The sequence below is a fragment of the Haliotis cracherodii genome, unplaced genomic scaffold (genome assembly GCF_022045235.1).
Source record: "Haliotis cracherodii isolate W230 unplaced genomic scaffold, xgHalCrac1.p SCAF_4, whole genome shotgun sequence".
In the NCBI taxonomy this organism is placed as follows: domain Eukaryota; kingdom Metazoa; phylum Mollusca; class Gastropoda; order Lepetellida; family Haliotidae; genus Haliotis; species Haliotis cracherodii.
Genome location: NW_027266297.1, coordinates 52723948 through 52749075, shown reverse-complemented (window position 1 = coordinate 52749075; position 25128 = coordinate 52723948). Strand labels below are relative to the sequence as shown.

Here is a 25128-nt window from a genome sequence, read left to right as displayed (position 1 = left end):
GCATGTATTGTACATTGGATGATGTTAGACCACTGCTAATGCATGTATAGTACATGGAGTACCTCATGTGGGGGAGCAACAATGAAAAGTGCAAACTATGAGCTTGTGTTCAGTATGAACTAAGTAACTGGGGATCAGTGGTTCAGATTTTGGGATCTGCCTGATTGCATTTGTACAATGGTGTCAATTCTATCAAGTATATTTCAGTCTGTTCCACACTTTGAGCTACTCAACACAGTCATATAGCTGTGATATCATGTGATTGGGATTGGGTTCATTTTATGGGAGAGAGAAGAATGTATTGTTTTGAGAAAAAGTAGATTTCTCAACTATAATGTTTAATGTTTGTATTCTAAGCAGCCAGCTGTAAGGTACACAATGACTCCAATGAGCGGCAGAGATCTTGTCTCCGATCATATTAGTTTAACTGAAGAAGAGACAACCTTTGTATGGCCTGTTGATGGGCACTCTTGTGTTGTCTTTCCAGTGCCGGAACCTGGGCTTACAGGTTGAACAGGAGGTACAGAGAAGGAACCTCATGCAGGGAGATTTCAAGACACAGAACCAGGAGCTTACAAAAGCCAAGGCCAAAGAAAAACAACTGCTTAAGGTAAACCAGGTGTCACTTTAGGCTTATGAACTCAGTCACTGAATCAGATGTTTTGTAGATAGGAACAGACAGTATGAAGACTGAATCAGACATTCTCTGGACAGCAGCAGACATTCTTTTAACAGCAGCAGCATAAATTCTCTTGACATAAGCAGACATTTGTTTGATAACAGCAGACATTCTCTTGACACCAGCAGACATTCTCTTGACACCAGCAGACATTCTCTTGACACCAGCAGACATTCTCTTGACAACAGCAGACATTCTCTTGACACCAGCAGACATTCTCTTGACAACAGCAGACATTCTCTTGACACCAGCAGACATTCTCTTGACAACAGGTATCATCTTGACAAAGCAGATGTTTTGTAGACAGCAGCAGATTGAAACAAGACAGTTCCTCACTTCAGTCCAAGGGAGTTTGGTTCTCTATGTCTTATGGCTTGTATTCCCCGTAGAACAAGATCTTGTAACAACCAACCAACATTCAGAAGGCAGATAATTTTGTGATGGCCTTAGATAAATTCTTCATGTTTCCAGGAAATTGCCGACTACCGGGAAGATAAGAGAAACATGGAAGAAGATATGAGGAAGAAGTCTGAGTAAGTATGAGGGTGTTATGGCAGAGATGGGAAGTAATGACACTGTGGAGTAGTGGGTAACGTTGGTATATGTGGGCAAAACAGGAAGTAGGTGGAGACACAGGCTTTACTCGATCTAATCTTTACTTCCAGCGATGCCTCTGTTAACGACCTTCAGTTAAAGGAAATCAGTGAACAGCTGGAGGCTGAAAGCTACTTCTCTGTAAGTATTGTATATAGAGATTAAATATGAAGTTCCTGGACTAATTGTTCATATGTTTAGTATTTCTGAAGTAAAAATATAATTCAGTATGTACTTGTAGCTATTCTGTGAAAATGAATGAATTAAATTCATTATTAATTATTAATCTATATTAATCTATATTAATCTATATTAATCTATATTAATCTATATTTGCTTCATGACCTATTTATCATGGATATTGAAAGTTGTTAAACTAAAATTTTAAAAGATTGGCGTTTTTTGTTTTTGTGGAAGTAGTTGTGTGATGTCTGGCTTGTGTTTCAGTCGCTGTACAAGACGCAGGTGAAGGAGCTGAAGGAAGACCTGAGTGAGAAGAAACAGCAGATACAGGATCTCAACAATGACATCCACACACTCACTGTAGAGAAGTAAGTCACACGACAGTAGGGATCATCGGGTGGGTGGTTCATGGACAAATAGCTCAATGTACAGCCTGAACAGGTCTCCTCAATGGTAATGATGTGTACTTTGTTTTGTGTGAACATTAATGTAAAGAAATGTAAATAATGAAAGTACTTGTAGCATGTAGGCTCTCTGCTAAGATGGCTATAGCTAATGGCCTGAATGTCTCCTGCACAGGGACCATTGCCTAGCACAGTTGCAGCTGGCCATGACGAAGGCGGACTCGGAGCAGCTGGCACGGACCATCGCGGAGGAGCAGCTGTCAGACGTGGAGAAGGAGAAGACCATGTTGGAGCTGGAGATCAAGGAGCTTATGTCCAGACACAAGTCCGAGCTCAACAAGAAGGAGTTTAGTCTCAACCAGGTACACACGCTGTAGGGTGCAGGGGCAACCAGGTACACACACTGAATAGTACTGAGGCAACCAGGTACACACACAGTATAGTCCTGGGGCAACCAGGTACACGCTGTATAGTGCAGGGGCAGCCAGGTAGGTACACTGTATACCGGGGCAACCAGGTACACACACAGTATAGTCCTGGGGCAACCAGGTACACGCTGTATAGTGCAGGGGCAGCCAGGTAGGTACACCAGGTACATACACCAGGTACATACACCATGTAGTGCTGGGACTGTTTGACACACCATGTAGTGCTGGAACCGTTTGACACACCATGTAGTGCTGGGACAGTTTGACACACCATGTAGTGCTGGGACTGTTTGACACACCATGTAGTGCTGGAACAGTTTGACACACCATGTAGTGCTGGAACCATTTGACACACCATGTAGTGCTGGGACAGTTTGACACACCATGTAGTGCTGGGACAGTTTGACACACCATGTAGTGCTGGGACAGTTTGACACACCATGTAGTGCTGGGACAGTTTGACACACCATGTAGTGCTGGAACCGTTTGACACACCATGTAGTGCTGGGACAGTTTGACACACCATGTAGTGCTGGAACTGTTTGACACACCATGTAGTGCTGGGACATTTTAACACACCATGTAGTGCTGGAACCGTTTGACACACCATGTAGTGCTGGGACATTTTGACACACCATGTAGTGCTGGAACTGTTTGACACACCATGTAGTGCTGGGACAGTTTGACACACCATGTAGTGCTGGGACAGTTTGACACACCATGTAGTGCTGGGACAGTTTGACACACCATGTAGTGCTGGGACAGTTTGACACACCATGTAGTGCTGGGACAGTTTGACACCATGTAGTGCTGGGACTGTTTGACACACCATGTGGGGCTGGCACAGTTTGACACACCATGTAGTGCTGGGACTGTTTGACACACCATGTAGTGCTGGGACAGTTTGACAAAACATGTAGTGCTGGGACAGTTTGACACACCATGTAGTGCTGAGACAGTTTGACACACCATGTAGTGCTGGGACTGTTTGACACACCATGTAGTGGTTTGATACACCATGTAGTGCTGGAACCGTTTGACACACCATGTAGTGCTGGGACAGTTGGACTCAGTAATGAAACTGCCAGCAATTATTTCCGACTGTATATCATGGGTTTGCTTTATCGGGTTTGCTGAGTGTGCTGGTGTTGTTATGCCACATTTATGTGCTGTTTCAGATCGAGGAGTCCAAGAGGGATTATGCTAACAACATTGAGAAGCTGAAGCAGGAAAATGATGATCTGAACATGAGGATCAAGAAACTTTCCGATGGTTGGTGGATCTTTATCTCAGTCTTAGAAAGTTGTTTCAGATTAACCTTCTGTTGTAAGAGATCTTCTTGCAGGAGTTTCCAAGATTCCAAGTCATATAGCTGGAATGTTGCTGAGTGTGGCGTTTAACAACACACAAACCAAACCCGACCATGGTTGTGACTTTGAGCCTAGGATCATAGGATCAGTTGCTCAGTGATAATGGGTCTTTTATGTTCTTTTGATTCATATAGTTTGCCAAACATTAAAACACATGTACAGTCGATGCAAATCAATCCTCGGGGCTTCCCATCCTTGATGTGTTTGTGAAAAGCTACGTGTCTGATCTGTGATATTTCTGTTCACAGAGGCTCAAAATTCCAAGCAGTCAGAATGGGAGAAGATGAAGAAACAGCTGGATGAAGAAAGGATGAAGAAAATCCAGGCTGTCAACAAGCTGGCTGAGATCATGAACCGCAAGGAGTACCAGCCCCACAAGTCCAGCAAGGCCAGTGCGGCAGACCTCAAGAAGAAGGAGAAGGAGCTGAGGAAACTACAGCAGGAGCTCACCATGGTAAGTACTCGCTGAATGGGTCATGGTGGTTCCCATGTGTTGGCCATGTAGACTGACTGCAACTAACACTCTACTGCTGTTGTGTCCAGGAGAGGGAGAAGTACAACCAGATGGTGGCCAAGATGCAGCGTGACATCTCCGACTCCCAGCAGATCGTGTACGAGGAGAGCCAGATCCGCCAGAAACTCACCATGGAGATGGATGCCAAGGATTCAGAGATCGAAATGCTTCGTCAGAAACTCTCTGTTACCAACATGGACTCCGCATCTGTCAACAGTGGTAGCATGGAAGATACAGTGTTGGAGGAAAATCAAGGTGGGTCAGCAAAGTATTTGATCATTAACTGGGTCAGATGATAGCTGCTCGTTTGGTGTTGAATGCAAGAAATGAATGTGATTTGGAGTTACGGTTGATGTCCCACATTGTTTCAGACTCTCATATGGAGGGCTGGTTGGCAGTCCCAAGTCGCTCCAACATCAAGAAGTATGGGTGGAAGAAGAGCTACGTTGTCATCAGCAGCAGAAAAGTCCTCTTCTATAACAGTGAAGCCGACAAAATGAATTCCGCGCCATCTGTAATATTAGATATAGAGTAAGTAAGGGATTCAAGTTTTCAAGGATTGTCATGTTTTGAGATATTTTTGGCTGGTGGGAAAAGTGATGATAATATGTTTGTTTAGGCAGTTGTTTGTAACAAGAATACAAATATTTGCATTATTTTAAGTGACTAGGTAATAAAAAATAAAATAATGCACTTGTATAGCACCTAGCCTTTCAGCTACATACGGCTGCTCAGTGAAACTTTCATTAAGACATGGAAGATACAGGTGAAAAGTCAAAAATCTTAAGAAAGCCTACCAGGGCAATACCAACCATCTCATTACTTGGACTAAAACCAGTACCTCCACAATCCAACAGGAATAAGATCTTTATAGTTTATTCATGATTATTGAGTTTTGCATAGAGATTCAGAATAGGCAGCATGCATGGTGTCAAGCACAATGACATCACTGAAATACCTATTGGCTTTCTTCAGCATGTTGAGTAATATTGTCACTTCCACTTCGACCCCTGAACTCCTTTGGTAGCACAATGTGTGCACTGCAGGAGGTGTGTGCATGAAGCAGTAATGGAATGTTATCTGATGTTTCAGCAAATTATTCCATGTGCGGCCAGTGACCCAGGGTGATGTTTATAGGGCCGATGCCAAAGATGTTCCAAGAATATTCCAGGTGAGTCCTCTGATGATGAAGGATGGGCAGCACCAGCTACACCCAATACACTGATGAGAAACAGCATTCATACCTTGTACTTTACAGATAAGACAGTCCTTTTTTCTCTGCAGCTTTGGTGTGTTATATATGTCAAGGCAACACAAACTGGATAATATTAGAAAAGCTAAAATACTGAGGAGTGCTATTGTTTGTAAACTGTAGAGACTACTGCCTCACAGTTAGCCCCAACAGCTATGCAACTAATATACCTTGGTTTTATGCTATCGAAGACTGACACCAAGATTGCTTCTATTTGAAGTCATATTAGCCAAATTCTACCTCCTTATTAGGTGGGTTTTATTCTGATCGTATTGAACTTACACACTCTTGTCATGTATACTGTGTTGAGGAGCCATTACCCTGATGATAAAGATAAATGGGTCTTTAGATTACGATATGCTATCAGCATACTAGCCCCACTGAACCCCTGCTGAGTGGGTGGTGTTGGTGTGTTACAGATCCTGTATGCGACTGAGGGGGAGAGTGCTATCAGGAAGCCGGAGGAGGACCAGAGCCAGGTCAGTACACAGGCCACATCTCACGCGAAGGCCCCTCTGCCGACTTGCTCAACCTACTGCCAGTGTTGGAGTCTCACGCTTCAAGCCTATGTATGTTTATTTTACAGGACAGAGCTGGTGTTCTCTGTTACAAGGGCCATGACTTCATCCCCCTACACTTCCGCACGCCAACAACGTGTGACTCCTGCAACAAGCCAGTGTGGCATATGCTGCACCCACCCCCTGCGCTGGAGTGCAAGAGTGAGTACCAGGTCCACGGGGCCACATCCTCCCTCAGGAGTGTGTATGAAGATTGCCAGTAGGTATTCTCAAGCCACATAAACTAAAATGTATTTGTACTTTCTTGTTGCAGGATGTCATGTAAAAGTCCACAAGGATCATTTTGACAAGAATGAAGAGTTCATTGCATATTGTAAAGGTAAGATACTAGTTCCGACTGTGTTCCTTGACACTGTTGATTATGGTTCCCTTCAGTAACCCATGCTTGCCATAAAAGGCGATTAGACTTGTTGTAAGAGGCAACTAATGGGATCGGGTGGGCATGCTCGCTGACTTGGTTGATGCATGTCATTGATCCCAATTGCGTGGATCGATGCTCATCATATTAATCACTGGATTGTCTGGTCCAGACTCGATTATTGACAGACTGCTGTCATGAAGCTGGAATATTGCTGAGTGCAGTGTTAAACAACAAACAATCCACCATCACTCTTTTCATGAGCATATTCAGAGGACATTGGTGGCCCTGAGATCTAGGGTGCAACGTAAGCCTGTGCACTGTTTATCCCTAGAAACGCCAGTCTAATGGGGTGTAACTGAAGTACTGGTTAATGCTGCGTTCACTGAACTTACTGCATAATATGATTGACTGCATTGTTAAACAGTGTGTGAGTAACATGCCCTCTGTTTTCAGTCACGTATGATTCCAGTATACAGGCAAAGGAGATGATACTGTTAGCAGAATCCTCAGAGAAGCAGAAACTCTGGGTGCAACACCTCAGTAAAAAGGTCTCCAAAAAGGGTATTGTCAGTTCAGGAAATTTAGGGTAAGTTCAGTTTTGTCTGTTTTTAATGTAGAGATATTATACTGGTACAAACCCACTGATCATGCCTGTGTTGTCACGGGGTCACTCTGTCTATTCAAAGCTTAAAGCTAGGGGCACTGATGTAAAGCAATTCCCTGGGACAGGTTGTTACCTGTGTTATTGTTTTTTCCCCGTGAGTACCTGGATGATATAGCAGAAACCTAGACTAGTTCGCGACCTGTGCTGCCCAGTTCATAAGCGCATTTGTCACTTTTATTGATAGTATAAAGGCGTATGGTCACATTGATCAACAAAATGAAGTATGAAGATGTTCATAACAGAGTTGGTTTCAAAAAATAATGATTTACATTCAAAAATTGACTTTTTATTTTACTGAACTGTGCAATTCAAATTGACACTTCAGAAAATACAAATAATGCCTCACAGAGTCATGTCAGAAATGCTGTTAATTGCAATAGCGATCCAAATAACTATCAAGTCAATAGCCTAGATTATATTTCTATCTGTGTTAGTCTGTGCTTAAACAACACACCTTTTCAAAAATTTGAGACGGATAAAAACGGAAGGTGCCTGCTGCTGTAGTTATGACCATGACCTTTTGGATAACTCAGGGGCAGCTAATCTTCATACACTTCAGTGATATTTATGATATTTAAAACCTACATCCGCGGGATTAAGCCGAGGGGAGTTACCCCTGAGGTTTTATCTCAATGTTAAGGGTTTTAAATATCATAAAAGCACGAGGGAAAGTGTTTTATCTAATTTATGGACCGAAAAAAGAAACTTAAAACACCATTGATAAACATTTTTATGTTTCAAACTTACTTTCCATGAACCTTAGGAAACGGGTGTAAATTATCTGTTGCTGGTGTACAGTTCTTGAAAAAGACATTCTAAAGAGCATTGTGATTTATCAACGCCTCTGTAGCCTAGTGGTACACTCACTGGGCTACAGATACGAAGGTTGCATGTTCAATCCTCTGGAATATAAAGAAAACATTTGTCGTTTGATTTTACATTTCATTACATGTTACAATCTGAACGGAAGTTGTATTAATGTTATACCCGGGATATTATAAGACATGACATAGTAAATATGGCTGGAATATCCTTTAAAATCCCAGGGACATTACAAGGTCCCTGTTTATGAGATTTAACCTGACTGGAGAACAATAGGATGATGTCACTGGAGGGTTATAACTGTCTGCAAGCAGTATTGGAGATTACATTGTAAAAAAGGAAATATGTTGCTCAGATGTATAAAAGTTTTTGTAGGATCTGACTTTAAGACACAAGAGAGATTATGATATTGTAGTGGGCTGATTGTATGATTTATCTGCTGGTTTACCATGTAACAACTTCAGCAAACTCGGTTCACAGTCTTTCTGTATTGTGTCAAGCTACTGTGGCATCTTTTATCATAAGAACAAAACGTTTACATGTCGGATATATGTATTGTTGTGCAGAAAGTCATTTAAATAAGGGTGTGGTAAACCTGATGACAACCATTAGCCAGTCATGAATTCACATTACTTCTCCATGTTGCTGGTATCTCCATCTGAGAAATTCCCATGATGTCATTGGGGAACACCCTGCTTTTTCAATTTCCAACACTAATGAGTTCTCTGTCAGAGTTATGATAGTCTTCTGTGATATGCAACAAGTTTAAGATAGTTTTGAAAATATATGTTTGTATCAATTCTCTGAAAGGCATTTAGAAGTGATTTGTAATTTAAAGATATCTTGTCTTTTGACGTTTTCATTATTATTAATCTTAAGGCTAAAAATAAAAATTCTTGGTTCTCAGGCACTGCCGCATCATCATAAAGTCTGCTGCACGTTTCGTTTTTATTTCCATTTAAATTTTTTTTTTAAAATCCTTAAATTTTCCGCGTCTCGAACACACAACCTCAACTGTGAAATGCTACAATACTTAAAAACAATGCGATCCAATATGATGTGCAGTTACTTCCCTTTTCATGTGCTCTGCTTTACTGCGCATCTAGTGTGTTATGGTCATGGCGGCAATAGGAGTTTGTGTGCTTGCTTTGCTGTTTGCAAGTTTGGTCAATGAAAACATTAAATTTGCAATACAACATCACTAGACATGATGATGGTATTCAAATACAAATTCAATGGTATTTGTGTACTGTATGAGGGATAATGAAGAGGTTATTTGTCTCGTAAAATAAGTGGGTAATCGATGCTAATTTATATACCCCTGCTATAAAGCGAATCGGAATATAGCACATCACTAGTACATACAAAGTCTATTCATTTGCAATAAAAATGTGTTTGTCTCCCGCAACAACAAAAAATTTACATCGTAGCCCTTCAGAGAATTCAGGGAAACGGAACAGATTATATCAATTAAACTTGGTCAATACAAATTTGAAATTTGAATAAAACATCACTAAACATAATGATTAGCCGGTTAAATTGTATTTCCTGTTCTGATTGGCATTGTTTTATATGCAGAGATTAAGATTACCGTGCATCTTGTCTCGTAAAAAAAGCCGGAAGTAGCATTAAGCTGTATACACTTTTCTCGGAATCTACCGGTGATTCAGCCAATAATATAACTTTAAAGAATTTTGATACAATGAGCGGAAGAATTGTATCTGAAACTATTATTTTGTCAGGAATAATTAATTCCAATATCATGTGTAGTTGCAGCTTTACTATATATATGTGAAATAAATTAATAACCATAAGCGTAGCAGCTGATCGCCATTGCCGGAAATGTTTTCGAATGGAAGAATTTGACGAATCACCATTCAAGCGCCCGCGATTGCAAAACCTTAATGTTGACATATAATAGTCAAACTACCACAAGTATGACTTTCAGCGATTCAATGTATGGCATTTATGATATATATATCCATTCTCTATCCACTAAAGTTGGTTTCAAGGCGTCAATAGCGGTAATATGACCGTGGTTGCTGTAAATAACGGTGAATTGTGCGATCTTCCGATCACTTCACATACGATTTTGCCGAAATGAATTGAAACAATATTGAATTAAATGTTGAATAAAATTATTGAATAGATTACCAACATAAGTCCAGATATATTTTGATTACATTAAGTAATACGTTACCACTGTTATACCGAGGCAGCTGTCTCCCACAACTGCTGCTATAGCGAAATCTACCTCACAGATCTCAATTACCTCATGCAGCACGTGCGTAGCCACCTAGCTGCCATGTGACACCCTTCACTCTTGTCTCTTTGCTTGCTCAAGCAAGACGTACATAAGACCGCTCAAGCGTTCCTGTTTCTCCGACCATTCGGTGATATTTATTACTGTTTATTCTTAACTAATAAACTGTGCTTTACGGGGCGTTTGCTGTAACTATGCTTTGAAATATTTTTCCCGCCAAAAGGAAATTTGTTTCCCGCCCTTTTTTCTATATACTTGCGGGGTGTTTCGTATGCGCGTTGGGTGTCCGTGCCCCACCTGCTGCTACGGTAACACAGGCTACCTTACAGCGGCTGGACACCCTCACTCAGCACTCCATGCTTGCCATGTCTCATGGGGACACTTACTTGGCTGCAGTGGCCAATCTGGTCGAAGGTTCTCCCACGGACCGAAACCAGCGAATTTATAACTGCTTGCGCGGTTTAAATGCTTCCCTGGAGTACGTTGCCGGGGCTTCGGCCTTTATTTCCGGTACGTGCCATTTTATGAGGCCCCCAGTCATATCTTGCCGCCTCAGGGTTGGACGCTGCCAACCAGGAAGTGCTCCTTTCGCAGCCTTGGTCTGCGCGGACCCTTTTCAAGAACAAGATCCCTGGGGTTCTGAAGGAACAACAGGCTGCTTCGTCTGCCAAGGTGTCTCGGCATACACTTGATCTTGTTGGGTCCCCTAAGCAGGATGCTGCAACCGGCAGGTCTAAGGGTTGGGTCCTTCTTCCTCCGGGAAGAAGCCCCGCCCTGAGGGCTCCGGTAAGGGCTCTCAGCAGCCCTTTCGAGGGAGGAAGGGGAACTGGGGGAAGCCCAAGCCGTCTAAGGATGGCAAGGGCCCCTCCAGGTGACTCTCACTGGAGGGGTTCGTATACCGACAGCGCCAACTTTGGTAATATCGTGTAACCCTAATCGGACTGCTGACGTAACTCGCAACTCGATTGCGTTATGGCTTTGTTCTGTCATCAATCTGGCGTACCGGTCTCGGGGGTTACCGGTTGCAGGGTCAAACCTGCACGAGATCAGGGCGCTAGCGGCAACATTTGCCCTACACTCTAATATCTCTGTTCACAGAATATTAAGAGGTTGTTACTGGCGTTCTGACACGGTATTTGCCAATCATTACCTCAAGAAAGTTTTCTGATGAAGACGTGAAGGGTGTGCACCGTCTTGGGCCGCTCATCGCGGCACAAGTGGTCATCTAAGGGGTGTGTCCAGCGCAATTCCGAACTCCTCAGGCTTCAGACCTAGCACGGTGGTCAATCTGGGTCTTCTCCAATGTTCCCACCGCCGTGGGTACAGGAGTGGGGGTCCCACAAACCAGCGCACTCCCACCACAGGTGAGGGCGGCTTTTTGTGTGTTTTGTCCTTATTTGTATTTTGACAATTATGTATTTAATTGTCTGTTGTGTATCCCAACCTTGTGATGCATGCTTACAAATACTGGAATTAGGCAATGCATACTTTAAGTAGGCTTGCTCTGGGATATACGGTCCGAATGAAATTAATTTCCCTTTTTTCGACTGTTTAACCTGATCTAAGATTTAGCTCACACGGATACTGTGTTCTCATCTGCTGCTGCGATGAAATACCTATCCAGTGGGGCCGTTTGGAGTCACCAATCGTTTGGTAAAGACGATTGAGCCTTATGGTATGCGCTTGACAGTGCTTTGGTATTCCTATAGGGTAACACCGAGCTAGGAGCATGCGCATGCGCATGGAGCGCTTCCGCCTTGTTGTTTACTTCCGCTGGTAGGAAGGAACACGAGCAGTCAGGTTCGGGTTGTAGGTGCTCCCCACCGCCTACTGTGGTAGTCAGCCTCAGTATAACAGTGGTAACGTATTACTTAATGTAATTTGTAGAATTTTCCACGTGCTGCATGAGGTAACTGAGATCTCTGTGGTAGATTTCGCTATAGCAGCAGTTGTGGGAGACAGCAGCCTCGGTATAACAGTGGTAACGTATTACTTGTAGAATATTCCGAATAGGAAAATTCTACAAAACTCTTTCTACAACCAGACAGTGTAATTACATGATTAATTTGAGCATTTAAGTATGGATTTGTTGACATTGTATTTCCGGTGTTCCGTGCCCACAGTAATGATGTATGTGTTGCGGAAAAAAACCCATAAAATACTCAACCCTGTGTATAAGACACACACACACACACATACCTTGAAAGCCTCCTAATTCTAGTAATGAAAAACTCGCCTTATACACAGCAATATACGGATTTGGATTCTTACTAGTGTGTACACAACCCCCAAAAAAAAAAAATGTCCGCTCGCACGATATTTTCAAAAGCTTTTGCCTGAGAACCAATTTTCTTTCTTTTTTCAGCCTAACTAAGATGTTTTTAAGAATCTAGACCCTGCTCTCCACTGTCCTCATTTTGTGTTTTTTCTTGCAGGACATTACGAGGCACAAAGCAGTATTCCTCCTATGGACCCCAGCAGCGTGGCCACGCAATGGCCAGCAAGTCTGCCACACTACCAGCCAACCCTCGGTCATGAGGACTCGACCCAACATTGCCTAGCTTGTCCCAACCCTCGGTCATGAGGACTCGACCCAACATTGCCTAGCTTGTCCCAACCCTCGGTCATGAGGACTCGACCCAACATTGCCTAGCTTGTCCCAACCCTGTCATGCAGGGTCTTATCAAAGAAGTCTAACCCCGGGCAACTTTTGCCTCCTGGTGGCTGTTGGCACCGTATCATATCACTAACCTGCCTGATCCACAGCATCCCCAGGGATGGCACCAACTGTACGTCACGAGCAACTTCAGTATCTCAGTTTGGGGCAGAACAGGAAGCCCAATTGCAGTCTACATATATAGTCCTTAGTTGGTACTAGCACTAGGGAGGGGGGGTCTGCTGGTCAGTAGTGGTGAGAATGTACCATGCAGACCCTACACTGACCAACACCTGTACTCTCATGCATATCTCAAGCCAACACTAACCAATGAAGGAGATCTGTTGCACTGACACAAGGTCTGACAACAGAAAACCACATCCACATGCTTCACTCCCAGCATGATGAAACCAGGTGATTACTTAGACAGTTGCCACTTAAACATGGAGGCACAATGTTGTTGTGATCGAATACTTGACTTTTTATGGCTTATTTCTTTTGTTGAAATATGTAATCTCTACCATGGTGTACAGTGTGTCTTAATGGACAATGTCCACTACCTCTGCAAAGTTGTGCTTCATGCTGGGAAGTTGGACGCATCAATGTAGCATTGATTATCAGCATACAAGAACAGACAGGCTGTGACACACTATCTACACCAGCTGCCGACTACATTAACCATTAATACGGAAGTTCTCATAATTGTTCCCAATCACACTTCACTTTTGCCAAGCTTTTATATTTAAGAAATCGTACTATTTATATGCAACTGATCTTTGTGCAGCTACTATGATTATGCAATGTGGGATTGTAAATGTTGTGTTTCATACATATCTTACTTGTTCAGGGCTGATTATGGTGGTTCTACAACACAAAACTGTGACCGAGGACACCACAGAGGCACCTCTAGCTCTTGTTAGAAACGCGTGTGGAGTGGTGCATTGTGTTGTCTTCATTGCCAAATTCTGAAAAGATTCTTTCAGTGCAATATGAGAGTAACATAGCCATTGGTGTTCAGTATGCACCAGGGCAGCCGAGTTCCCATCAACGATGCTGCTGTATGCACCTGATGGTGGAGGGAGGCACGGGACAGACATAGATCTCCACTGTTGGAGTGAGAATAGGCTATGTAAAAGCATTTACCAACACAGCCAAAGATTTTATGAGCATTTCTGTGGCTTTTATACAGGACCCTCGGAAGTTGATAGTTAATGGACTCCTTGCTCAAAATAGTAAGTTCTTCTGTTGTGTCAGGTTGGCAGGTGTGGCAATGGTAGCTTGTTGGAATCAAAATACTCGCATGTAGTGGTCATTGCAGGAACTACATTGTGTTTAATAGCTTTGTATGCTGCACCAACATCTCTAAGCCTAGTGTATGTCAGCTTTTGACAATAAAACTGAAGAATTCTTCTCCAGGTCTCAATGTATCGGATTAAGTGCCTAATTATGTAAATGCCTAGTGCTGGAGGATGGCTAGTGTTTACAGTGTACCTCCTAAATACCCAGAATACCAACCATATGAAATCCACCATGGTCTTGTGGGTTGTCTCCAGTGATGAATATGTTGTCAATCCTGCTGATGTTGAATGTTTGACTGGCTTTGATTTTGTCATCCTGTCAATGTGGGCACAGGTTGGTTGTGTCGGATGAGACAGGGACAGTTGGGCATGGGAGCGTGGGTAGGCTGGTCGAAATGGGATGTGGGGGGTAGGGGGATGGGGAGGACCGGGATGAGGGGAAGGAGGGGCCTGAGATAGGAGAAAAAGGGAAAGTGAAGAGCTTATTGGTGCTATAACCTGGATTATATGGTATGATCACTTTGTTTATCTAGAAAAGACCTAGATATCTTCTCAAGGTATCCAAGTTGAGTGTGATATTTTGATAATTTGTTGGTGATTGTTATCTTTATCTGTCAGAGCTTATTTTTCTCTGTTTGGCATGTACTGTTTCTCCACTGAGCTTTGTGCAGCCATGTTGTTTGTGAGAAGTGTTGACACACACACACCTTCACCTCATGATGACCATAATACCCACACAGCTGGCATTCTTCCTGTGTGCACCTGCTTGTGCTTCTCACCACGTTAACCTGCCGCCTGGATCTTATGGAGGGAACATGTCTGTGAGGGAAGCTTCACCTCCCACCACGTTAACCTGCCGCCTGGATCTTCTTATGGAGGGAACATGTCTGTGAGGGAAGCTTCACCTCTCACCACGTTAACCTGCCGCCTGGATCTTATGGAGGGAATATGTCTGTGAGGGAAGCTTCACCTCACACCACGTTAACCTGCCGCCTGGATCTTATGGAGGGAATATGTCTGTGAGGGAAGCTTCACCTCTCACCACGTTAACCTGCTGCCTGGATCTTATGGAGGGAACATGTCTGTGAGGGAAGCTTCACCTCTCACCACGTTAACCTGCCGCCTGGATCTTATGGAGGGAACATGTCTGTGAGGGAAGCTTCACCTCTCACCACGTTAACCTGCTGCCTGGATCTTATGGAGGGAACATGTCTGTGAGGGAAGCTTCACCTCCCACCACGTTAACCTGCCACCTGGATCTTATGGAGGGAACATGTCTGTGAGGGAAGCTTCACCTCTCACCACGTTAACCTGCCACCTGGATCTTATGGAGGGAACATGTCTGTGAGGGAAGCTTCACCTCTCACCACGTTAACCTGCCGCCTGGATCTTATGGAGGGAACATGTCTGTGAGGGAAGCTTCACCTCTCACCACGTTAACCTGCTGCCTGGATCTTATGGAGGGAACATGTCTGTGAGGGAAGCTTCACCTCTCACCACGTTAACCTGCCGCCTGGATCTTATGGAGGGAACATGTCTGTGAGGGAAGCTTCACCTCTCACCACGTTAACCTGCCACCTGGATCTTATGGAGGGAACATGTCTGTGAGGGAAGCTTCACCTCTCACCACGTTAACCTGCCACCTGGATCTTATGGAGGGAACATGTCTGTGAGGGAAGCTTCACCTCTCACCACGTTAACCTGCCGCCTGGATCTTATGGAGGGAACATGTCTGTGAGGGAAGCTTCACCTCTCACCACGTTAACCTGCCGCCTGGATCTTATGGAGGGAACATGTCTGTGAGGGAAGCTTCACCTCTCACCACGTTAACCTGCCACCTGGATCTTCTTATGGAGGGAACATGTCTGTGAGGGAAGCTTCACCTCTCACCACGTTAACCTGCCACCTGGATCTTATGGAGGGAACATGTCTGTGAGGGAAGCTTCACCTCTCACCACGTTAACCTGCTGCCTGGATCTTCTTATGGAGGGAACATGTCTGTGAGGGAAGCTTCACCTCACACCACGTTAACCTGCCACCTGGATCTTATGGAGGGAACATGTCTGTGAGGGAAGCTTCACCTCTCACCACGTTAACCTGCTGCCTGGATCTTATGGAGGGAACATGTCTGTGAGGGAAGCTTCACCTCACACCACGTTAACCTGCCACCTGGATCTTATGGAGGGAACATGTCTGTGAGGGAAGCTTCACCTCTCACCACGTTAACCTGCTGCCTGGATCTTATGGAGGGAACATGTCTGTGAGGGAAGCTTCACCTCTCACCACGTTAACCTGCCACCTGGATCTTATGGAGGGAACATGTCTGTGAGGGAAGCTTCACCTCCCACCACGTTAACCTGCCACCTGGATCTTATGGAGGGAACATGTCTGTGAGGGAAGCTTCACCTCTCACCACGTTAACCTGCCACCTGGATCTTATGGAGGGAACATGTCTGTGAGGGAAGCTTCACCTCCCACCACGTTAACCTGCCACCTGGATCTTATGGAGGGAACATGTCTGTGAGGGAAGCTTCACCTCCCACCACGTTAACCTGCCACCTGGATCTTCTTATGGAGGGAACATGTCTGTGAGGGAAGCTTCACCTCTCACCACGTTAACCTGCCACCTGGATCTTATGGAGGGAACATGTCTGTGAGGGAAGCTTCACCTCTCACCACGTTAACCTGCCACCTGGATCTTATGGAGGGAACATGTCTGTGAGGGAAGCTTCACCTCCCACCACGTTAACCTGCCACCTGGATCTTATGGAGGGAACATGTCTGTGAGGGAAGCTTCACCTCTCACCACGTTAACCTGCCGCCTGGATCTTCTTATGGAGGGAACATGTCTGTGAGGGAAGCTTCACCTCTCACCACGTTAACCTGCCGCCTGGATCTTATGGAGGGAACATGTCTGTGAGGGAAGCTTCACCTCTCACCACGTTAACCTGCCACCTGGATCTTATGGAGGGAACATGTCTGTGAGGGAAGCTTCACCTCTCACCACGTTAACCTGCCACCTGGATCTTATGGAGGGAACATGTCTGTGAGGGAAGCTTCACCTCTCACCACGTTAACCTGCCACCTGGATCTTATGGAGGGAACATGTCTGTGAGGGAAGCTTCACCTCTCACCACGTTAACCTGCCACCTGGATCTTATGGAGGGAACATGTCTGTGAGGGAAGCTTCACCTCTCACCACGTTAACCTGCCACCTGGATCTTATGGAGGGAACATATCTGTGAGGGAAGCTTCACCTCTCACCACGTTAACCTGCCGCCTGGATCTTATGGAGGGAACATGTCTGTGAGGGAAGCTTCACCTCTCACCACGTTAACCTGCTGCCTGGATCTTATGGAGGGAACATGTCTGTGAGGGAAGCTTCACCTCCCACCACGTTAACCTGCCACCTGGATCTTATGGAGGGAACATGTCTGTGAGGGAAGCTTCACCTCCCACCACGTTAACCTGCCACCTGGATCTTATGGAGGGAACATGTCTGTGAGGGAAGCTTTACATCAGATGGGAGGGATGCAATGTCCTCTATCTCCTGGAAATGTCTTGTTCTGTTAAGGGGCCAGTGCATTAATAGATAACTTTATATAGGAGTAAAAATTAATGTTCAGTGCGGTTTCAGTGATCTTGGTAAAATTCCTGGGTCCACTGACACAATGTAATATTTTCTTCTCTGAGGCACAATTAGAAGTTGGAGTACTATGTAAGGATAAGATATATGGATGAACAACTTCTTTATTACAATTATGAGTGACATTTCTATTTCCATTATCAAGCAAGTGATGTACAAAGTATGGTTGACAAGCATATATACAGGTATGAGGCAGTGTTTATGCAGTTGAGTAGATTGGGATGTGGTTACACTGGAGTGGAGAAGCCTGTTGTGTACACAAAAGGGGTGATAGAAGGTAATAAAGAAGTTGTTATCCATAGGTTATCCATACATGTTATCCTTACTTACAAGGTAATATTACATGTTCACAGTGACACATGGTAATATTACTGGGTTCACAGTGACACAAGGTAATATCACATGTACACAGTGACACAACCCAACTCACTCACTCACAGTGACACATGGTAATAATACTGGGTTCACAGTGACACATGGTAATATTACTGGGTTCACAGTGACACAAGGTAATATTACATGTACACAGTGACACAAGGTAATATTACTGGGTTCACAGTGACACAAGGTAGTATTACTTGGTTCACAGTGACACATGGTAATATTACATGTTCACAGTGACACAAGGTAATATTACTGGGTTCACAGTGACACAAGGTAATATTACTGGGTTCACAGTGACACAAGGTAATATTACATGTTCATAATGACACATGGTAATATTACTGGGTTCACAGTGACATGGTAAAATTACTTGGTTCACAGTGACACATGGTAATATTGCTGGGTTCACAGTGACACATGGTAATATTACTGGGTTCATAGTGACACAAGGTAATATTTCATGTTCAGAGTGACACATGGTAATATTACTGGGTTCACAGTGATGCATGGTAATATTACTGGGTTCACAGTGACACAAGGTAATATTACATGTTCACAATGACACATGGTAATATTACTGGGTTCACAGTGACACAAGGTAATATTACTGGGTTCACAGTGACACAAGGTAATATTACTGGGTTCACAGTGACACATGGTAATATTACTGGGTTCACAGTGACACAAGGTAATATTACTGGGTTCACAGTGACACATGGTAATATTACTGGGTTCACAGTGACACAAGGTGATATTGCTATGTAAGCTGTGGTTTAGCGAGACATTCCAGTCATGTCGATTGCTGTGGCCTATCCACTCTTACACACAGAAGGCACTGCAGCCATGTTTATTAACTAGTTTAATTCTGATTTTTTATAACATTTTATCTAAATCAAAAGAGCAAGTCATGCAGGCTCCATTGATAGAGGATGCCATGTGTGCTCCTGTTAGTCAACTGTAGAAATGGTCCAGCACTGCGACAGGCCATGAGCTTGTACACCTCCTAGATGACACATAGTAGCCATCGTGCCTTCACTGGATTGGTAACATGGGAGTCTCCTATGTCGTTGAGCTGCCCAGATAAGTATTAGTCTGCATCCAGAAATACTCAGAATTTCTGTTGTTAGCTATTGGTGAGATCAGACATAGCCCACTCATTGTAGCCAACATATACATAAACATATACATACATACATATATATATATATATAAGTGGTACCTGTGGTTGTGAGTAGCCCTAGTAACAGAATATTATTGACCCGGCAAATATAAGTATGTAACAGGTTCTACCTTCAATATGATCTGTATATTTCTGAAATTATAACAAATAATCTCACTTCTATATTCGTTCCATAAGGACAGACATCATATGTAAATCTGTGTTTAAAGATTTGACAAATTTTATTTTCAACATTGGTATATATTGTAAATACTTTGCTTCGTTGTGTATCTGCATGCATTACTGATTGTAAATATTGAAGTTTGTGTATATGCAATAATGTGTTCAGATACAAGCTGTGTGGCAAGCTGGCTCATGCACTGTTGTCAGCTGTGTGCTTCTACCACACGTCTGGGAGATACGTCTACACTGAATCCTACTGAACTCACTTCCAGGAAGTTTTAGAACTGGTTAAGGTCTTCCATGTATTAGAGCAAACTAATGATCAAAATCATTTATTTGTTGTTGAATATTGATTTAGTACCCTTAGTCCCTGAAATCTGGTAAGTGGAACAACACAGTGATAGTAGCATGGACAGTTTGTTATTTGTTATACAATGTTTATGAACAAGTTCTATAGCCATGGCTGCTTCAGTGCTGCAGTATATGTTGTGTAGCTTCATGTATCAGTGGAGCAAGAGTGCAACTTGCAACTCTCATAATGTGACAGTGCCAGGATCTCACCATGTGATTTTGTTTAGTATTGTGTATGTTAGTCTGCTGCTGCTGTCTGCTGTCTGCATAGTAGAGCAGTCTATAACTGCCTGAGCTTGCATCTCTGGGTGGAGTTTGCCCCTACCTTCAATACCAACCAGGAACCACTAAGCTACAATTATTGAATCATGGTATTATAGTCAGATTTGGGCTGACCATTGGGTACCACAGCGACTATCTGTGTGTGTGCATGTTGTAGCAGGGGGAAGCAGCCTGTGTGACTGCTGTGTATACGCATGTAGGATGTACAGACTCCTCAACACTCTGTGCTAGCAGCAGGAGGGGGAACCCACTGCCTCATTAATCCTAACCTAGTTGGCTGTATTCAACTACTAGCTCCATTTGCTATTTTTCATAAACTTTAAATTCATGTATGTGTTCAGGAAAGCCTTGTGTAACATGATGACACCTCCTGTTGCATGTCAAACTCCCACAATGGTAATAATAAAATTATCAAAGATAACTGTCTTCATTCTTTTCATTTCATGTGGTGTTTGGAAACTTGTGTTGGTGCCAGAGCTGTGTAAGGACACACATCCCAGCATCATACACATCCACACTGAAGCAGAACAATAATATACTTCAACCCAACTGAATTAAAACACTTGTAGGTGAAACAGTATGTACAAACATACAGCTATTGACAGTTTCTGTCCCAAAACACCATACAAGCAGTATCTCTCTTTGGGGAAGGCGACCACATGGTCGATCACCGTTTTGGAGGAATTGGCGAAAGTACTGTGTTGTGAGTATTTGTGTATGCTTTATGACTGAAACAAGACTTAATTGTTATGTATGGACTGTAACAATTATGAAATATGTCCTTTAAAATAAAAAATTGTTTTGAGATATCATAAATGTAGCACAGTGACACAGTCGGACGCACTTTCATTAAGGGATCACAAAGTGAGCACATAGATGCTGCACAACACGCAGGGAAAGCAATATTTTACGTTGGCTTCATCGGGGACCTTTCATCATTCCTCACAACGTAACGGCGATCGCGAACTGTTTCTTATTGCCCAACTGGTCCCTTTAAATTAAAAGATGTATTTTGTCTCCGGCATCCTTGTCTATATAAATGTTTTCACATCATTGTCACATAGAAAACTCTTCAATAACATTCAAAATGACACAAAATTAATACCAGATACATGTTTGTGACGCCTAAAGCGTTTATTTTCAAAATTATTTCAAAGTTATCTCTGTATCTCTCAAACGATAAAGTCATGTATCATTAAAAAGAAACATTAAATATGAAATGATTACAATATTGATGATGAGAGTTTGGCTGGTATTCCAGACTGACGAAGGATAATTGGAGTCCAGGTTCTTGACGTCAGCTTTATAATAAAATGATAAAATGTCTGTCCTTTTAGTTGCATGCTCCTAGTAAATGCATCTATTTTAGTCGTTAGTCGTAACGTCGTACAGTCCATGGTACAACTGCGAGTATAATGGTTATTTATTGGGAGTCGATTACCTTTAATACAAAACTGACAGTCTGAGGTATAAAGTAACCACTTCAACCATTACGCATGGGTGCGTTGTTTGAGCAATGTCATACTTTTTTCGACTTCGCAAGGTTATACCTTTGCTAATAACAAGATGTATGCAGATGAGCACACTGTAACTTTCTCATAATTATTGTTTTATGGTAAAAAGAAAGTTTTAAAGCTATTTAGTTATTTGTTTTTATTTTGGAGGGATGACACTGTAGATTGTGAATCCAACTCAATACCGACCACTAATTGAACACTATCATACCAGATGAAAAGAAGGACTAATTATCTCGCAAAAGATAACCAAAAGTTATGGCATGGACTGTTAGTTCTTGATAATTGTGCTAAAACATTTACTGTATTTCTGATCTCGTTTCTTCCCTAATAATCTGCATGATGGGTGTCAACATTCTTCGGCATCCTAATATTTTGCTCCAAATATTGAGTATTCTTGGGAGTCTGTCTTTATGCTGCAAACACATACAGCTGTGACCAGTTGTCACAAACACCCCGTCATGACGCCTTAACTTTGAATACCTTACCTCTATTACATCATAGCCATAAATTCCTTTCTTGGCTATAATCACACCATGCAATCTTCAGATTTCTCAACAGACGTCCTCATCACTGTCAACGTGAGACGTGGCGAGTTCCGTGTCCTGCCATTAGGACTGCAATAGCCCCTTGGCTCTTCACCAGGGTTATGGCTCCCATTATCAGCTTCGTCCATCTACATCTTGTACGTCTTCATGTGTATCGGGACGATTTCCCAAAGGCCAACTCCATCAGAGTATGGTCTTCCTGATTCAATCCATGATGTACCTCAGTTTTCTGATTCATCCGACCTAGTCTGAGATCGTACCAGTACAAGACATCGTAAAGATTGGGGCCGGATTACAACTCCACATTGACTGCCTCTGTCCTCCGGGAGGTAGCTTTGTCAAAAATCTTTTGATGATACACACGATCCCATCTCGGCCCATTTGTTGGACGATGTCTCTTCTGCCCCAAGCAGAGCGTTTGAATTCTTAAACTAATTAATTACTTTGATGGACACGCAGGGATCCCGTCCCCAGAACATCAATTGGTTTACGGACGCCTCCGACTCAGGATAGGGAGCTGACATGGACGATCTCAAGATCAAGGGTCTTTGGTCATTTTGCAGGGAAATGAAGGCAATATATACTAGCCACATAAAGAAACTGTGCACGGAGAAAATATAGATATAAGGGCACACCGTCCACATATGAAATATAGGTTTGAACACAGCAATTATTGGAGACATTCAAACGCTCATGCACGTGCCATGCGATATGACGTCATTGATGAGGGCCTATGGACGTGAAATGTGTTACTGCACGTGCATCCTGTGCAGCTGTACACAGCATGTCAACTCAAAATTCGCTGTCACTTTGGAAAGCATTATCTGTGGTCATTCAAAAACTCAAAACTTCTCAGGCGCAGACACAAGCATATATCACAAGCAAATCATGCCAAGATTGACAGCTGCACAGCGTCATGAAGCAATTGGAATGATCCGAGGGGGAATGAGGCAACAACAGGTGGCAACACATTTCCAATGCCATCGTAACGCGATATCGGCATTGGTGAGGCGTTATCAGAACACAAATGACGTTGCCGACCACCCACGTTCAGGACTTCCCCGAGTAACGACGCCAAGACAGGACAGATGGATTCGATTTACACATCTCCGACACAGGTTCCAAACGGCAGTAACGACGTCCCAGACAATTCCTGGACTGCGCCGTATCCATCCCAACACTGTCAGGAATTGTTTACGTCAATACGGGATTCGACCACGAAGCCCTGCCATACGTCCCATCCTAACACACCGTCATCGCGTCAACCGTCTAAAATGGTGTCGAAATCATGTTCGCCAACCTCGAAATGGTGGAGAAATGTTGTCTTTACAAATGAATCGAGGTTCAACATTTCCCCCAGTGACGGGCGCCAACGTGTCTACCGGTGTTTGGGAGAACGTTATGCACACAACTGTATTGTGGAGAGGAATCGTTTTGGAGGTGGCTCTGTGATGATTTGGGGTGGGATAACAGCACAGCACCGAACCCCTTTGGTGGTTGTTCAGGGCAATCTCACCGGTGTTGGCTACAGAGATCAGATTCTGAGGCCTGTGGTCATTCCTTTCCTGCAACGTCATGGCCCGGGATTGACATTTCAACAGGACAACGCTCGTCCTCACATGGCTAGGGTCGCAATGGATTTCTTTCACCATAACAATGTCATGTGACTGCCCGGGATTGACATTTCAACAGGACGTCCTCACACGGCTAGGGTCGCAATGGATTTCTTTCACCATAACAATGTCATGTGACTGCCATGGCGTACAAATTCTCCAGATCTCTCCCCAATAGAGCATGTGTGGTATGAAATGGAGCACCGTCTGCATTGTGTTCCACATCCTCCAGATAACGTCCGTGACTTGGCACAGGATTTGAGGGGGATATGGCAGGTTATACCCGTTATTGACTTTGTGACTTTGTGGTTTGACCCCCTACTCCATTTTGATCTTCTGACGTCATCGTAACAGATGTTGTTCAGGTCCCGTTGACATTTTCTTATGGTCCGATCATTCAGCTGCTACAGCGTCTGCATCATTGTGTTCTTGCTGTGTTGTATTTCAATCCAATAAGGACAGATATCAATCTCCTCCGAGTTATCTACACAATAACAACATGACTCTAGACGAGTAAATAAATCCTGTTGCAAAGCCTAGCAGATGTGTCCTTTCAAATTATGTTTGCGCCATTTGATTTACCACTGAGACAATTCTAGGCCAGCCCCCGGCAGGTGCCTCGTGCAGCTCAAGTCGCAGGTAGGATTCCAAGGCAGTACGCCACCTCATCACAATGGCTCACCACAGCACTGTTGGTCTAGGGTGTGCGACTGTGCAACCCACGTCTTTTCCTACGATGCTGAATCTGTTCAGGAGGAAGCATTCAAGCATGACAACTATACGGTCTAGGATATCCTTCAGGAATGGTACACCTTTATCCCTGTGTTACGGTCTACTAACAAGTAAGAACACCTGATCAAGCCTTCGATTGGGCGTGCGTGTTAAGGCGGAAGAAATCAGCACTCTACCCTTCCCGTCATATACTAACAACATAACGAAAAGGATAGATAGGTCAGTGTATACACCCACAGATAATATTGTTAGACTCACCTGCCTCTGATCAGCAAGAGCATCTACAAAACCCTCAATTGTCCCTTGCAGCTGCATCCTATCATAGACGAACATGTCACGAGATAGTAAGAAATCCCACGACCAAGACTCGAATTGACATGGGCAAGTTCAAGGAGCTTGATACTGTCAACAAACAGATGATGAGCATCAGTGTCTACATCAATTGGTTCGTGACATTAGACTGTGTCATCCCACCGATCAATCATATTGCTGGTCAACCCTCGGACTCTGAGTCGATATGACAGTGGAACAGTAGAACTTGGCGCACAGCTTCTTGGACCATATCTTCAAGATCCAGGAAGATCTCCAGTCAGCTCAAGTGTTTCTTTTCAGGCAGCGCTACCACCTAATTCAGCAGATACGTCAGTGCC

General features: G+C 43.6%; 1 protein-coding gene across 1 annotated transcript in view; it reads left to right on the top strand.

Annotated features, from left to right (window-relative positions):
- The window catches only part of LOC139478234 (rho-associated protein kinase 2-like), a 60101-nt gene extending 45632 nt beyond the window's left edge, over positions 1-14469 (top strand). The window contains exons 21-35 of the mRNA XM_071260639.1: positions 488-610; positions 1151-1212; positions 1345-1414; positions 1721-1824; positions 2036-2222; positions 3467-3560; positions 3907-4112; positions 4202-4427; positions 4544-4703; positions 5265-5343; positions 5844-5903; positions 6011-6143; positions 6256-6321; positions 6817-6949; positions 12548-14469. Coding sequence (XP_071116740.1) covers positions 488-610; positions 1151-1212; positions 1345-1414; positions 1721-1824; positions 2036-2222; positions 3467-3560; positions 3907-4112; positions 4202-4427; positions 4544-4703; positions 5265-5343; positions 5844-5903; positions 6011-6143; positions 6256-6321; positions 6817-6949; positions 12548-12650 — 1806 coding nt within the window. The 3' untranslated portion in view covers positions 12651-14469. The remainder of the gene's footprint in view (positions 1-487; positions 611-1150; positions 1213-1344; positions 1415-1720; positions 1825-2035; positions 2223-3466; positions 3561-3906; positions 4113-4201; positions 4428-4543; positions 4704-5264; positions 5344-5843; positions 5904-6010; positions 6144-6255; positions 6322-6816; positions 6950-12547) is intronic.
- Positions 14470-25128: the final 10659 nt, after the last annotated feature.